This window comes from Lactuca virosa, unplaced genomic scaffold (assembly GCF_052849685.1).
Source record: "Lactuca virosa cultivar CGN04683 unplaced genomic scaffold, Lactuca_virosa_CGN04683_v6 scaffold_22, whole genome shotgun sequence".
NCBI classification, from domain to species: Eukaryota; Viridiplantae; Streptophyta; class Magnoliopsida; order Asterales; family Asteraceae; genus Lactuca; species Lactuca virosa.
The window spans coordinates 207,385-224,522 of record NW_027629989.1 but is presented as its reverse complement, the minus strand read 5'-3'; the positions used below and the strand labels follow the sequence as shown (position 1 = coordinate 224,522).

At 35.3% G+C, this 17,138-nt stretch overlaps 1 protein-coding gene and 1 pseudogene across 2 annotated transcripts; one reads left to right on the top strand and one right to left on the bottom strand.

Annotated features, from left to right (window-relative positions):
• Window positions 1–4,696: 4,696 nt before the first annotated feature.
• LOC145142557 (secreted RxLR effector protein 161 pseudogene) lies at window positions 4,697–5,443 on the top strand (annotated as a pseudogene).
• A 2,805-nt stretch (window positions 5,444–8,248) lies between these two features.
• Window positions 8,249–13,843, bottom strand: LOC145142571 (disease resistance protein RPV1-like). 2 transcript variants are annotated; one of them, XM_079074785.1, is made up of 6 exons: window positions 13,204–13,839; window positions 11,892–12,999; window positions 11,501–11,794; window positions 9,702–11,390; window positions 9,463–9,501; window positions 8,249–8,690 (listed from the first exon to the last, which is right to left on the bottom strand). In XM_079074785.1, exons 1-4 carry the CDS (start codon window positions 13,680–13,682, stop codon window positions 9,705–9,707), a joined length of 3,567 nt encoding a protein of 1,188 aa, XP_078930911.1. In that variant the 5' UTR covers window positions 13,683–13,839; the 3' UTR covers window positions 8,249–8,690; window positions 9,463–9,501; window positions 9,702–9,704. The 2 variants fall into 2 exon arrangements, with proteins under 2 accessions (XP_078930911.1, XP_078930912.1); XM_079074786.1 differs by lacking the exons at window positions 8,249–8,690; window positions 9,463–9,501 and having other exon boundaries at window positions 9,702–9,913; window positions 9,995–11,390; window positions 13,204–13,843.
• Between the last annotated feature and the right edge of the window lie 3,295 nt (window positions 13,844–17,138).

The following is a 17,138-nucleotide window of genomic DNA, read 5'->3' as shown; positions in this document are numbered from 1 at the left end:
TCCAGAAAAGTTATTCTTGACTTTGTCTTTTTAGGTAGTAGGTTGTCCATTATCTTTAGGCTCTTATGTTAGTGGAGCAGTTTTTTATGTTTCTGTCATTTTCCTTTTACGTGTAAGCCTTCTTAGGCATCAAGCTTTGTCACTTTTCTATAATGAAGTAACACAACTTTTGTGTAACGTTCCTGTGTTGTCTAATTTCCCTGCACACACTTTACATAGTGTTAACAAATCAAGTGACAAAGCTTGATGCCTAAGAAGGCTTACACGTGAAAGGAAAATGACAGAAACATAAAAAACTGCTCCACTAACATAAGAGCCTAAAGATAATGGACAACCCACTACCTAAAAAGACAAAGTCAAGAATAACTTTTATGGGGAAAATAAATAAAGCAAACTAAACATATATTAAAAGATAGCTAGACATATGCACAACAAGTCATGCACGTGGTCTTAGGTGTTGGATTTTAATACTCCCTCTCAACACCAACATTCACCATTCCCATTGTCTCACAGAAGTTGGTCAATTTCTTGCTTGAGAGGCCTTTAGTGAATGAGTCTGCAACTTGGTCTGAAGTTTTTATGTATTGAAGGTCTATGTCTCCATTTAAAACTTTCTCACGGATGAAGTGATAATGAACCTCCACGTGTTTGGTTCTTGCATGAAACGTTGGGTTCTTAGCCAACTGTATTGAAGAGAGATTGTCACAATAAAGCTTGATCTTGTGACCTTCCCATTCATGTAGATCTTTTAGAAGTTGAACCAACCAAACACTCTCTTGGGCTGCCATTGCAGCAGCTCTACACTCTGCTTCGGTTGTGGATAGAGACACTGTGGGCTGCCGTTTACTGCACCATGAGATTGCACTAGACCCCAACATGAACACATATCCTGTTGTAGAGCGTCGTGTGTTTAAGTCACCTGCATAGTCAGCATCGCAGAAACCAACTAGCTTGCACATTGACTCCCTCTTAAACACAATTCCTTGATCAAGTGTTGCTTTCACATACCTTAGAACTCGACGTATGGCAGCAAGATGAGATCTCCTAGGGTTTTGCATGAACCGACTCAAAACCCCTACAACAAAAGCTATGTCAGGCCGTGTCAAAGTGAGATAAATGAGGCTTCCCACAATCTTCATGTATATAGTCGTGTCTTCTAACTCTCTGCTGGTATCAACACAAAGTTTTGAGTTTGTGTCAATTGGTGTCATTGCTGGCTTACTGTCAATCATTCCAAATCTACTCAAGAGATCCACAGAATACTTATGTTGGTGTAGAACAATGTCTCCATTCTCTTCATACTTCAATTCTAGGCCTAGAAAGTGTTTCAAATCACCAAGGTCTTTCATGTGAAACCGAGTACATAGATTCTTTCTCACTTGATCAACCACTTCATACAAATCACCTGTGATTATCAGATCATCTACATAAACCAGCACGATTGCAACCTTACCTTCTTCAGCTCTTACAAACAAACTTGCATCAGCAGCTGTCATCATAAAACCATTGTGATCTAAAAACTCAGCAATTTTACCAAACCATGCTCTTGGGGATTGTTTTAATCCATACAATGCCTTCTTGAGTTTACATACATAGTTTGGATGATCTTTGCTCTCAAACCCTGTTGGTTGCTCCATGTGAATGACATGATCCAGATCACCGTATAGGAACGCGTTGCACACATCCATCTGTCTGAGTTTCCACCCTTTGCTGGCAGCTAGGGCTAGGAGGACACGTATAGTTGTAAGCTTTTCCACTGGGCTGAAAGTATCCTCATAATCAAGCCCATATTGCTGAGAGAATCCGCGAGCCACTAGCCGGGCTTTATACCTCTCTACAGAGCCATCTGCCTTCCGTTTTATCTTGTATACCCATTTACATGATATGGGCTTTACTTCTTTTGGCTTAGGTACCAGCTCCCACGTTTGGTTTTGAACTAGGGCTTCCATCTCTTCCTCCATAGCAACCATCCATTCTCTTTTTGTACAAGCCTGTTTAAAAGATTCAGGCTCACATATCTGGTTTTCAATAACAGCAGCATGTGCATATCTTGGATTAGGTTTCCTTAATCTTGATGATCGCCTAAGACTTGAAGACTCATCTCTCTCATCATCAGAGTTAGAGGAATTGAAGACCCCTGTCTGCCATGGATGTTGTTCTTGTCTTGGAACAATATCTTCTTCTATAATAGTATCTACATCATCAATGTTTAGATTGATGGTAGAGGACTCCACACCTTCCTTGAGTACGTCGGAATCAGGAAGTGTTTCATGATTTGTTGACCACCATGAGGATGTCTCGTCAAAAACTATGTTTCTTGAGACGTAACACTTGCCACTGTTAGGATCACAGCACCTCCAGCCTTTTCTCTCTGAATCATACCCAACAAATATGGAACGGATAGCTTTCTTCTCCATCTTATGACGTAAGTGACTGGGTATAAACACATAACATATACAGCCAAATACTCGAAGATGGCTAACATTTGGTTTAATACCAAAGAGCTTCTCAAAGGGCGACACAAAACCCAAATTCTGTTGTGGGATTCGATTTATAACATAAGCTGCAGTGTTCATACCTTCTGCCCAGAAACGACCTGGGACATTTTTGTCATGGATCATGCTGCCACATATTTCAGCTAGGTGCCTGTTTTTACGCTCTGAAACTCCGTTCTGTTGTGGCGTGTTTGGACAAGTTAATTGTCTTCCGATTTTGTGTTCCCTTAAGTAATCAGCAAATTCTTTTGCCAAGTACTCTCCACCATTGTCTGATCTGAGTCGTAATACACGATGCTTTCCATCTCTTTTTGCTTCAGCTTTAAACTCTTTAAACTTACTGAAGGTTTCTGATTTTTCTTTCATGAAGTATACCCATACAAACCTTGAGAAGTCATCGATAAAGGTCACCATATACTTCATTCCTCTCACTGATGGTTGTTTCACAGGTCCGAACACATCTGAGTGTATCAACTCCAAAGGTGCCTTTGCTTGATATGCGGACTTTTTGAAGGGCAATTGGTGAGCTTTTCCATATTGACAACCTGCACACACTAGGCCTTTACTCACTTCTAGTTCTGGAAGACCGCTGACAAGCTTCTTTTTCATCATAGTGTCGAGTTTGTCATAAGCTACATGACCCAAGCGCATATGCCAAAGATCCACATTTTGATTTTTCTTTGATTTATCTACATATGCAGTTTCAGCAGACATCACATAGATAGACTCCGATCTTCTTCCTTTGGCAATTGGGTAAGATGGAGTTTCAAACTCCTTATACACTTTGACATCATTGGGACCAAAAAGCACATAATGACCAGCTGAGGTTAATTGGGAAACAGAGAGCAAGTTCTTTTTCATTCCAGGAACATGATACACACTTTTTAACATCATCTCCTTCTTGTTTTCTTCCGGGTGAAACTGGACATCACCAACGTGGGCAATTTTAAGTTTTGAGTTATCAGCAATCACAACAACTCTAATTCCACCATATTCAACTGCATTTTGAATAATCTTTTTATCTCCCGTCATATGATTTGAGCAGCCGGAATCAACTACCCATTCATCTAACTTGTTCTTCGATTTTTCAGTTGTAGCTGCAAGGGCCATGACATGTTCATCTTGTGCAAAATGTGCTTCAGCATCCCATGCGTCTTCTTCTTGAGCAGTTGCTGCATTGCCTTCTTCCATACGTTGTTGTGGACAATTTATTGCCATGCGTCCTTTTTGACCACAATTATAACATTTAAAAGGAAACTTTTTGTTAGACCGAGAACTTTTCTGCTTCTCCACTGATTGTTCTCCCTTCTCATTGTCATGATTTCTCCTCTCGTTCCGTTTGTGCTTATCATAATTCTTTTTCTGTCCCTGGTTTGAGTTAGCCTTGTACTTCCCTTTACTTCTCTCCACATAAAGGGCTTCATCTTCGGCTTTAACAGAGATGCTTACCATCTGTTTTGCGAGAGCCTCCTGCCAAGAGGTTTTCAAACTCTACCAAAGAAGGTTGGACATACCAACCTTGTATTGCAGCCACAAAGCTTCTAAACTCAGGCTTTAAGCCGTGAATAATGATCCGCTTCATATGAGTCTCAGGAATATAAGACTGTGGATCAAGTTCTGAAATCTCCCTGCAAGTTGACTTCACTTTATGGAAATACTGAGGAATAGACATCTCACGTTGAGACACAGAGAGCAACTCATTTTCCAGAAGTTGCAACTTTGTGTCATTCTTTTTCGAGAACAGTGATTGAAGAGTTTTCCAGTCTTCGACTGGAGTCACAACATCCCGGATGTGTTAAAGAATGTCTTCTTCAACTGTTGTCTTCATAATAAACATCGCCTTTCCCGCCTTGATCTTCCATTTTCGCAGAACCCCATTGTTATCTTCAGCTTCTGGTTGCGCTTTCTCAGTACCATCTACAACCTCCCACAAATCCTGCCCCTGCATGTACGAAGTGATACAAGTGGACCATGTGTTGTAGTTTTGGTTGTTGAGTTTCTTGACACCACCTACTACTTGAAGATCAGCCATGGGTCTAGCTCTGATACCAGATTTGTTAACACTATGTAAAGTGTTTGCAGGGAAATTAGACAACACAGGAACTTTACACAAAAGTTGTGTTACTTCATTATAGAAAAGTGACAAAGCTTGATGCCTAAGAATTTTTTTTTTTTTTTTTTTGATTGACAGTAAGCCAGCAATGACACCAATTGACACAAACTCAAAACTTTGTGTTGATACCAGCAGAGAGTTAGAAGACACGACTATATACATGAAGATTGTGGGAAGCCTCATTTATCTCACTTTGACACGGCCTGACATAGCTTTTGTTGTAGGGGTTTTGAGTCGGTTCATGCAAAACCCTAGGAGATCTCATCTTGCTGCCATACGTCGAGTTCTAAGGTATGTGAAAGCAACACTTGATCAAGGAATTATGTTTAAGAGGGAGTCAATGTGCAAGCTAGTTGGTTTCTGCGATGCTGACTATGCAGGTGACTTAAACACACGACGCTCTACAACAGGATATGTGTTCATGTTGGGGTCTAGTGCAATCTCATGGTGCAGTAAACGGCAGCCCACAGTGTCTCTATCCACAACCGAAGCAGAGTGTAGAGCTGCTGCAATGGCAGCCCAAGAGAGTGTTTGGTTGGTTCAACTTCTAAAAGATCTACATGAATGGGAAGGTCACAAGATCAAGCTTTATTGTGACAATCTCTCTTCAATACAGTTGGCTAAGAACCCAACGTTTCATGCAAGAACCAAACACGTGGAGGTTCATTATCACTTCATCCGTGAGAAAGTTTTAAATGGAGACATAGACCTTCAATACATAAAAACTTCAGACCAAGTTGCAGACTCATTCACTAAAGGCCTCTCAAGCAAGAAATTGACCAACTTCTGTGAGACAATGGGAATGGTGAATGTTGGCGTTGAGAGGGAGTATTAAAATCCAACACCTAAGACCACGTGCATGACTTGTTGTGCATATGTCTAGCTATCTTTTAATATATGTTTAGTTTGCTTTATTTATTTTCCCCATAAAAGTTATTCTTGACTTTGTCTTTTTAGGTAGTGGGTTGTCCATTATCTTTAGGCTCTTAGTGGAGCAGTTTTTTATGTTTCTGTCATTTTCCTTTCACGTGTAAGCCTTCTTAGGCATCAAGCTTTGTCACTTTTCTATAATGAAGTAACACAACTTTTGTGTAAAGTTCCTGTGTTGTCTAATTTCCCTGCAAACACTTTACATAGTGTTAACAATATTAACTTATTTTAACATATAATTAATGGCGTAAATAAACAAAAAAAAAAAATCAATAATTTTTCTTTAAAAACAAATTTTATAATGGGTTTTCAGTAAAAGGTGAAAAAAAGTAAAGAGTTTTTCTAAATTTGAGATTTGATATTTTATTACAAAAATATTTTTCGCTAATTGCCATCTGTTTTTGTTAAACATGGGGATGAATTTTGGGAACATTCTGCAGTTTTTATGACATCATAGGTAAAAATTGAAAAATCATAATCATAACACATAGTTTTTTTTGTTGCAAGGAAGACTTGTGAGAGGTGCAATTAAGTGATGGTGATATATAGGAGTATTACTTTTGAGCAATAGTTGTAATTCTGGAAATAATTTTATGAGGAATATTTCCAGAAAAGATGCAAAGGTTTTCTTTACATAAATTACAAAAAAAATAAAATAAGAAATGATTTGAAAATGATATCAAGCACACCACAAATTTGTCGAGTTATTTTTTTTTTGTTACTATGCAATATGTTTTCCATTCAATTATATAAAAATTCACATCTAATAATTTGCTTTTTGTTGCTTTTAGATGAAGTTATTGCGGAAAAGATACAGAAGAGAGGTTGGGCTTGCACTTCAACTTCATGAAAGTCGGGTCCTGATTTTTTAATCACTTACTTGAACAATACTTTTAATCAAATACCCTTGAATTTGTACTCTTTGAGTTATACTTCATTGTCAGATTTTTTTTTTTTTTTTTTTTTTTTTTTTTTTTTGCTTATTTTTTTTTATCCTCTTTAGGATGAGAAACCATCAAGTTGTATGATTATGTTAGGTGGTGACATGGCAAGAATATAGTCAATTAACATACAATTTCCACTTGTTCATTTTCAAAAAGGAGTCGTTACGGCTGTAATGGTAGTGATTCATCTCATGATCACTTACTTAGTGGTGCTCTTAGTTGAAACTTTCTATACTTCTTGTTGCAGCTCTTTGTGATTTCATTTACATTGTATATGCAGGACCAAAATCAAAAGGAACAAGCATCAATGGTTGTTTAGACCTCTTATTAAACATGTTTAAAAGCTCTTTTTTACGCCTAGATTTTAGAATTTAATCCACTCTTGATATTAAAAGGATTGAAATAATACATGTTTAAGTGTCTTTTCAAACTATAGTGTTCTAATAAGTAAAACTCCTACCAGTTATAGCAGTGTACTTTTAACTTTTTCTTATTACAGCATAATACTTTGAAAATCTACCAAATGTAGCAATGTACTTTCAAGATTCAATTTTTTTCTTATTAGAACATTATGCTTTGATTGATATATACCCAGTCAGAGAAGTGAAATTGCTTTGTCTTTTAATTGCATTGCAATAGTTGGCTAGATTTTTGTAGTACAATGTTTTAACAAGAATAAATGAAAGTAGGATGTACGATAAAAAAACAAGTGAAAGTATGTTTCTAATTCATACATTTAACCCCAAACATACATATCTCATATTTCTTATCATCTTATTTCTGCAAAACCATTGAATTTAACTTTTTCATGGGAAAAGATCAAGAGAAGATATGAAATTAAGATGAACCAGGTTACCTGAGTCTTTTCAATTTATTGCTCACTAAAATGTAGAAAAATACTGCAACTTCAGTAATGACCCAACAAAACAATTAAGATATACAAGTATCAATTAAAATCCATAACACTTCCATCTCCAGTGCAATTTTTTGATCAGAAAAAAAAATAGATTGCCTATTTAGGGTTCAAATGAAGGTCAATTAACAATATTCACTTCAGTTGCCAAGATTGTTGAAGAGCGAAATCTATCTAATGTTCCATCCTCCATGATCAGTGCAATAAAACTACTTTGGCAGCTGCCTGGTAGAAATCAATTATATGATGAAATAACTTTTTGGAATATATACATAAACCCTATGAAATCAAGGAAAAAAACAAAGTTAACATACCATCACTACCCATGATTAGTTCCAAAAAAAAATTAGTTCATAAAGAAATGTGTGTTATGTTTCATGTCCAGTTCTATTAGCAGCATACACACAACAATAAACTTGTCCCTCTATAAAATAACATGAAGAAAGTTACATGTGGAAAATTTCTTTTTTCTATTATAAGTTACTGGATTAGTAGAGACCCATCACATCAACCTTTTCCAAAGTCGAGAGACTGACCACTTAACTTAATTTTTGGGTTTTTAGCTGAAAAATAATCATTATCATCTACAACAAGACCAAAAAGACCACCATGTCAATTCAGAGAACGATGATCAACTAGAAAACAGAGAAAGTACAATAGTTCTTTGAGAAATGACTTTTATGGGCCTCTAGAGCTTCTCAAAATCATCCTGTTGTGGGTGCGTGCATTATGTGCACCCTACATATATAGCAGAACGTTTTTCCTATTGTAACAACTTTCTACAGATTGTATGGCAACTTTTAACCTGAAACCTATCAAAACTCTATTCACAAACAATTAAGGTCGCAATCAATACACATATGAGACGATTCGTAACTTTCAAAATTACAATCTTATTGTTAATCAGGATACGGTTTGGGTTGATCCATGAAAATTCAGAGTGGTAAGCTAAATTTATATTTCAAAATATAAAGCATTAAGCTTTAAGTCTAAAAACAAACTTACAAACAAGAACTACGATCAATTTTTGATTGTTCCATTAAATGAAGAATGGAACGAATTTATTATCAAAATCTTGCAGTTCAAATGACATTTGGAAAGTCCCAACCTAACATCTCTTGAGCCATGGTTCTAATGGAGATCACTTCCAACTCATTCTCATTGTGCACTATGTGTTTCTTCTTTTGAAGAAGTCTCACATTGATTTCAACTAGTAACAATGCTTCAATCAACAGGAATCCCCAACACAAAGTCAACGATACTGAATGTGGAATCAACCCTTCTTCTACCGGTATCTGCACTCAAATTTCAAGGTGAACACATGATTATATTGTGGATGATAAAAGATCAACCGTTTCTAAATTGTAATATAATGTGGAAAATAATGTTGATACATACATACATACGTTTATACACATGTATATTCATACATAAATATCAGAATAATCTTAGATATAGCAACGTACTCTCATTTATTTATGTAGTATGGCATCCTACATTCATTTCATTTGATTACAACATGTTCCTTTGTTTTTCTTATTAAAGCAATGTACTTTGAAAAATCTACTCAAGGTAGCATTGTACGTTCAAAACCTTTTCTTATTAGAACACTATACTTTGAATGATCTACCCAAATATAGCAATGTACTTACATTTTTTTTCTTATTAAAACATTATGCTTTGAAAAATCTACCTAATTATAGCATTGTACTTTCAATTTTTTTTTTCTTATTACAACATTATACTTAGATAATCTACCCAGCCATGGGATTGTACTTTTAATTTTTACTTTGAAATTCTACATAACAAGAGCATTATACTTTCAACTATTACTTATTAGAACATTATACTTTGAATGGTCTAGCCAGTTATAGCATTGTACTTTCAAGTTTCATTTTTTTTTTCTTATTTAAACATATACTTCAATAAATCTACCCAGTTAGGGCAGTAAAATTGCTTTGTAATTTAATGTCATTGATAAACTGGGTAGATATTTTGTAGTATAATTTTGTAATAGGAAGAACTAGAATTAGGATGCTATGATAAGAGAGACAGATAGCAATTTACCCGAGTGTAGGCTTAATCCATTTTTTCAGCATCTCTTTTCTGCAAAAATCATTGAATTTAGCTTTTTAAGAGAAAAAATCAAGAGAAGAGAACAAATTAAGATGAACATTGTCTGCATGTATAGTACTTTATTTTCTTTTAATTATTAATTTTGATTTGTGGCTGAAATTTAGTTACCGTCGTATCAATTTTATTATTTAAATCAGTGTGACAAGATCAATGAAGAACACAGAAAGTACCTGTTACAAAGCTTCAAAAAGTTCATCCCTGGAGACTTCTGCTGTTGGCAGCTGTACGAAGCAGTCATATAGTGGGCCTTGTATCTCCGATGTAAACCCACACGACTCAAGAAGTTCCCACGACCCGAAGATAAACAGACCTTTTACCAAAAGAATGCTCTGTGGAAGATGAATTATGCTTGTACCTTGTACATACAACTCTCCTAAATGTTCTAAACATCCAAGTTCCTCAGGTAACTTTTCAAGCAATAAACAATGATCAAGTTTGAGAGAAGTTAAAAATTTCAACATACAAATGCTATCGGGTAGATGCTTAATCTTCATAGATGACAAAGTGAGCTTCCTTAAACTTTCCAATTCCCCAATACCCTCAGGTAACTTTTCAAGCAACAAACAATGATCAAGTTGGAGAAAAGTTAAACGTTTCAACATACAAATGCTACCTGGTAGATGCTTAATCTTCGCGGATGACAAAGCGAGCATCCTTAGACTTTCTAATTCGCCAATACCCTCGGGTAACTTTTCAAGAAGCCAACAGAATATAAGTCTGAGAGATTGCAGATGTTTCAACATACAAATGCTATCCGGAAGATGTTTAATTGTTGTAGATGACAAAGTTAGCTCCTCTAAACATTCTAATTGGTCAAGATCCTCAGGTAACCTCTCAAGTAGCAGACAATCTATAAGTTCAAGAGATTTCAAATGTTTCAACATACAAATGCTATGTGGAAGATGTTCAATTGTTGTAGATGACAAAATTAGCTCCTCCGGACAATCTAACTGGTCAAGATCCTTGAACGTCTCTAGAAAACTGCCTTTGAGTTCAAGATTTCTTAAATGTCTTAACCCACAAATGCTTTGTGAAAACGTCTCAAGGTTTGTGCAAGCACACATACCTACAGAAAGAAGCATCTCAAGATTTCTAGTAAATGAGGTTCGATCTTCTTCATAAAAGCACTTAAACCGAAACTTAGGCAAGTTATTGTCGGGGTGAAGCGGGCATCTTTCTAAGGCCTCCGCAATCAGCTGTAATTCAGCTGAAGGACCAACCTCAAGTGATTCATCCACACTACAAGAAGTATAATCATCTTTGTCAAACAAAAAAGAGCTAAACCTCAAACAACCACTTAAGTCTACATGGACAAGCTTGTTTAGACATCCAATGGGGGTGTGAAGTTCTACCAATTTATGACACTCTTTGAGATATAACTTCTTGAGATTTGGGGTCATCCGAAGGTCAAGGGTCCTCAATTTTGAATGACTAATTTTGAGTTTGGTGAGCTTTTGACATTCATTGGCCATGTGAAGTTCTTCCAAACAACAAGATTCTTGAAGATTTAACTTCTCTAGATTTGGAGTCATCCCAAGGTCAAGGGTCCTCAATTTTGAATGACTAATTTTGAGTTTGGTGAGCTTTTGACATTTATTGGCCATGTGAAGTTCTTCCAAACAACAAGATTCTTGAAGATTTAACTTCCCTAGATTTGGAGTCATCCCAAGGTCAAGGGTCCTCAACCTTGAACCTTCAATGTCGACAGAGGTGAGCTTTAAACATCCAGCGGTCATATGAAGTTCTAGCAAATCATCGCAATAATGAAGAGTCAACGTCTCGAGATTTGGAGTAAGCCCAAGGTCAATGGTACTCAACCTTGAAAAACTGAGGTCAAGAAATCTGAGCTTGTTAAAGACCTAAAATAAGCAAAAAAGAAACAAAATGAATATTGGTGTAATAACAGAACAATGTATGTATAACATTATATAATGAATTATACAGATCAATCGATCAACCATAATTTTACCTTACTTTCTCCACCTTCCCAAAGTTGTACAATTCTGCTGCGAACCATTTTAAGTGCAACAAGATTATTTGCTTGAAACATTGTGGGTAAAGAACTAAAAGGGTAATAGGTCCAATCCACATATCGTAGAGCATTTGGGAAGTCTGAGCCAGCCATACTAAACTCCAAATCACTGGAAGAAACTCCAAAAACAGAAAGAAATCTAAGTTCCTTCATCTTTCTCAGACCTTTTATAAAAATATGAGGATTGAATTTCACTGAGTGGAATCGTATACATCTTGTTGCTTTAGTACCCTGCAATCCAAAATAAGTCACCATGAAACTTGTGTCATAATAACTATAGATGTGTTGGTTTTTTCTTTTACCAAATATAAGTAAACATTATCCTTACCAAATCATTAGCTAATATCTCTTCAATTTCATCTTTAATCCACAATCGGCTATGATTGTGAGGCTCATCCAGGTGCCCACGACGAACAATATTCCTGCCCATTTCTACAATACGGTCATGCATGCCTAGGCAATCACCATCATAATAAAAGTTCTTATAAATAGTTATGAGAGATTTTTGTTCAAGAACTTTTAAACCATTTCTAGCATGAAACCCACAATATTCAAGCGCTTTGATAGCCTCATCTTTCAGCCAATCTTTCATGATGCATGCAACATCTAGAAACATTTCCTTGTAATCCTCCTCTAGAGATATATAGCTTAATTCCAATTTTTTCAAAGTTTGTGTTTCCGGAATCGTTTTTAGTCTTTCTAGGGCATCTATCCATTCGAGATCAGTTTTTCCACAAAGAAACGAACCCAAAACCTTAATCGTCAAGGGAAGATCAGCCGCATAATGTACAACTTGTCTTGATAGCTCTTCATACCCTTGAATTGGAATATCTATCCCAAATGCAAACCTACTGAACAGGCAAATTGCCTCCTCATATGATAGCAGATTGACATCATGAATGAACTTCACTCGATGCGCTACCAGCACTTGCTCATCTCTTGTTGTGATGATAATTACACTTCCCGCCTTAAACCAGTTAGGCTCGCCTGCTAACGCCTCAAGTTGATTTATATCATCAACATCATCTAGAACAACAAGAACCTTCCTATTAGGAATCCTCCTCTTCATCATGCGTTTCCCATCAAAAACACTACTTACTCTCATGTCTTCATTGAAGACATCTGAAAGGACTTGCTTTTGCAAAGAATTTAAACCGGAGAAAGAAGCCTTTTCCCTCACATTTTCAACGAAGCTTGTACCTTCAAACTGAAAGGATATGTGATCAAAAGCAGCTCTTGCTAAAGTTGTCTTTCCACCACCTCCCATGCCCTTGATCCCGATCATACGGACATCGTCACAGCCAATTCCTAAAGATGGTATAAGATTTTCGATCCGGGTCTCCATTCCTACTAGCTTTTCATCAATGTTGAAACTAATGGAACGTAACTCTAGTGAAAGCACCTCAACTATTTTTCGGATGAATTTAGCTTCATGCCTGCATTTTAAAGAAGATTCAGTTAGCTTACTCAAAATCCCATATCACCAGTCACTTTCAGATCTATAATTAACATATGAAAAATTACGTATTAAAATTTGACAATCTAAGATGCCATATACGAGCCATTTATATCCAGGACTCCAGATTATGCAGTAGATCTAAAATATTCAAAATATTGCAGAGATCTAATGAAGGAATTACCCGTCAGCAGTGTTCTTCAACTCCCACCCAGCCAGATCCGCTGCTTCTTTGAGAGCCTCTCTCCATATTCCAGCAGCCTCTTTATTTTGAAGGTCGTAAAAGGCGTCTGCCACTGCCCCCTCTTGTTTGCGGACTTCCCGTGGTTCCACATCATAGAAAACGGGGTAAGCGGTATGCTCGTTCGACTTCTGACACTCCATTATCTTAACAAGTTCATTCAAGCACCAAGATGAAGAGGCATATCTTTTGGAGAAAACAATGATGTAGAATTTGGAGTTTTCAATGGATCCGATGAGCTCATCACTAATGTTTTCCCCTTTTTTGATTTCTTCGTCGTCCTTGTAAGTATGAATGCTTTTTTGCTTAAGAGCATGATAAAGATGGTCAACGAAGTTCGTACGAGTGTCTTCGCCCCTGAAACTCAAAAATACATCATACTTAAAGATCTTGTGAATGGATGAAGTTGAAGAAGACGCCATTAAAGGTATGATTGAAGGATCCTGATAAAAATCAAATCTTTGTTAAGAAAAGTTAAAATGATTGCGAAGAAATTTTGATGAGATGAATCTGGATGATCATCATAAGCAGATTAAGAAGATAGAAGATAATGTGATCGATGGTGATGGGTGTTGCTGGAAGACTTTTGGACTTCTGTGGAGAAAGCCAGACCACTTGTTTAGTCAAGGAACTGTAAATTTACTGCATTTCTAGTTAAGGCATGACGGTTGTGAAAAATATTTACCATGTTTACCATTTTTGTCAGGAAGAGAAAAGGAAGTGCAGAAGAAGATGAGTTTCAAGAATCTTATTTCCGTTTCCACGTCTCTGTATTTCCCCTTGGCGTCTTACTTTTTTTTTAGTGGGGATATCGACTAAAAAAATAAGACGCAGGTTGATTTTTAGGGTTCTTATTAAAAAAGACAATTTAATTATATATATATATATATATATATATATATATATATATATATATATATATGCGAAAATATATATATTATGCGAAAATGCGAGAACCATTCAATTTTTGACACATGTATTTTGTAATTTATATTATTTTCTAATATTTAAAGGGTATACTTGTAAATATATATTTTTTGAATGTATTTATTAGTTATTGTGGATAATCAAATTTGAAATTTTAATTCAGTTGGTAACTTCTTACTGTACGTAGTGGACCAATTTAGTTTTTAATGTATAGACATTCGGTTGACTCAAATTAGAATTGACCGATTGCAGTTTCGGTTTTTATTCGATGTTTGCGTTTAAAGCCATATTGGATGCTCGTTCAAATAAAAAAAGGTTTAATTCGAAAAGGAAAAAAAAAAGAACCGATTGCAAAAGGAATTAGAACGAAACATGAATTTGAATTTGAACTGTGCTGATAATCCGATTGAAATTGAAGATGATGAAGATTATGCGGTTGAAGATTTCATACAGAAACAAAAATTTGATGGAGGTTCATATGTTTATCCATATTCATCAAGCATTCAGAACTTTAATTATTAGTTTTATCGATTCATGTAGTTCATGTTATTTTGTTCCAGATTTGAAGAATCCAATTGAGATACATTCCGGTAAATCATTGAAGATTAAGAAAGATCCCGAAAATGGCGGTGTTTCAAGTGTTGATGTTCTTAGAAACATGGAAAAAGTCAATGAAGGTAGTTGTTTTGTGAGTTGTCGTTAATTCAGTAGATAATACAATCGTTTTTATTGTATCAGATGAGAATAAGGCAATTGAGATTCATTATAGCAATTCTTTGAAGCTTAAGAAACGCAGAATTGATGATGAAGTAGGCAAGGGCAAAAAAATTAATGAAGGTATGTATGCATCAATATATTCTTTAATTCCACATTCAATTAATATAAGGATGTTGTTTTATTGCATTAAAACACCCTATTAAAGTTTGATTTTTATTATGAAGTAAATTTAAAGAAACTAAGGTATTTCAAATTAAATACAAACTGATTGAATACCTTCTTGCAGTTTTAATCTAATTGTTAATCTAATTGTTAATGTAATATTTGGATATGTTTTGTAGGCTGTAATTCTTTTTCTAGTGATTCAGATTATGAAGATTCGAGTATAAGAAGTTTTAAGAAGTTTGTAGGAAAATCTGATAAAAAAGAAAAAAAAAGATGGTAAAGCTGGTAATGTGAAAGCTTTGTATGCTCGTGTTTCTGTTAATTCTATTTATGGGGCTGTGAAATCTATGAATGATATTCAAAAAGATTGTGTAAGAAGAATTGGTTTTGGGTCATTGCTTGATATGAAGACTCAAAGTATTCCAACGAAATTATGTTATTTTGTTGTGGATTCTTTTGATCATGAGGAGATGGTTATTAAGAGTGAAGGTGGAAATATTCCGGTAACAAGAGAAGATGTGAATAGGGTTCTAGGTTTGCCATTGGGTTATGAGCAAATAAGTTGTTTAGGTGTTCGAGGCAATGATGATTAGTTTGAAATTTGGAAAGACCAATTTAAGAAGCCATTGTCATTAGTAGCTCCTTCTGATTTGTTGATGAAGATAATAGAGCGAAGTGAAGCAGATATGGTTTTCATTGTGAATTTCATAATTCTGGTGTGTACATGTTTCGGATCATGTAACAAACAAGGAGCTTGTAATTTCAAAGTTCTTCCTTACTTGTCTCAATCATCTAAGTTGGATAAAATAGATTGGTGTGCATATGTTTTGAATTGTTTGAAGGAAGAGAAAGTGGTATGGAGCAGAAATGAAATTAAAACATTTTTTAATGGACCATGTGAATTTCTAACGGTATATTCTTTTAAATTTTTTGATTTCTTTATATAATAAATAATATTCATATCATTATATTTTCTAACTAAAGATGTTTTTTGTAGTTGCTATATGTTGACAGGATTCAATGTCAGCAAATGCCATTTTTCAGAAGATTTCCTGTAATTAATTTCTGGACATCAGATCAACTTAAGTTTAGAGAAAGCAAGGAATTGGAAAATGGTGGTTTCGGTTATGGTGTTGTTGCAAATTGTAATGAAGATTTTGAAAGTGGATCGATATATGTAAGATTCATTTTTTATTTGTATATTTTCTTAAATTTCGGATTAATTTTTATTTTATTTATTTTTTAAAAATTTTCAGGATTGTGAGTCGGATATTCAGTGGGTTGTTTATGATTTGAATAAGAAAGTTGAAATGGCATTGCAAAAGCATGGAAGTCATAAAAATTTTCAATTGTATAAATTGAAATTACAAGAGATTGTTTCAGTTTTTTCTAAATTCCATCATAGTGATGTTGATAATGTTTCAAGTTCAGGCTCAATAAGAAGGAAAATTAGTTTTGAGGATGACTCTTTCAATCATCAGGGTAATTGTTTTCTATATTTATGAATTATTCATTTTAGACTAAACTGCAAATTTGGTCCCTGTGGTTAGCAAAAAATTGTAGATGGAGTCCAAAAAGTTTCCAACTTGCACCACTGGTCCAAAATCACAAACTTTTCGTGGATTTGGTCCCTGAACAATTTGAAATGACTCTTTTACCCTTTTGATTTGTTTTTTCTATTTTCTTTATTAATTTTAGTATTTAAATGTTTAAAAAAAATAATTAAATAAATCCTACCCCATCCATCCCTCTCCACCGGTAACCTCTCTCTCTCTCTCTCTCTCTATCTCTCTCTCTCTCTCTTCACTTGCAAAAACCTCTTTCTCTCATCGTCTTCTTCATCCCTTCAATGACAAAAACACCAGGTAACATAATTTTAGATCCACCTTAAAAAACCTTAACCCACCACCATCATTGAAATGATTCCCTAGAACTGGAGCGGTTTTTCATCTCAAATGAAATTCCCCTAAAGAGCGATTCTCATGAAAAATGGGGTCAATCTTCTAAATCATCCTAACCCACCCTCCCAATTCGTAAACCCCACCCCTCCCTTTCTCTATTGGGTTCAT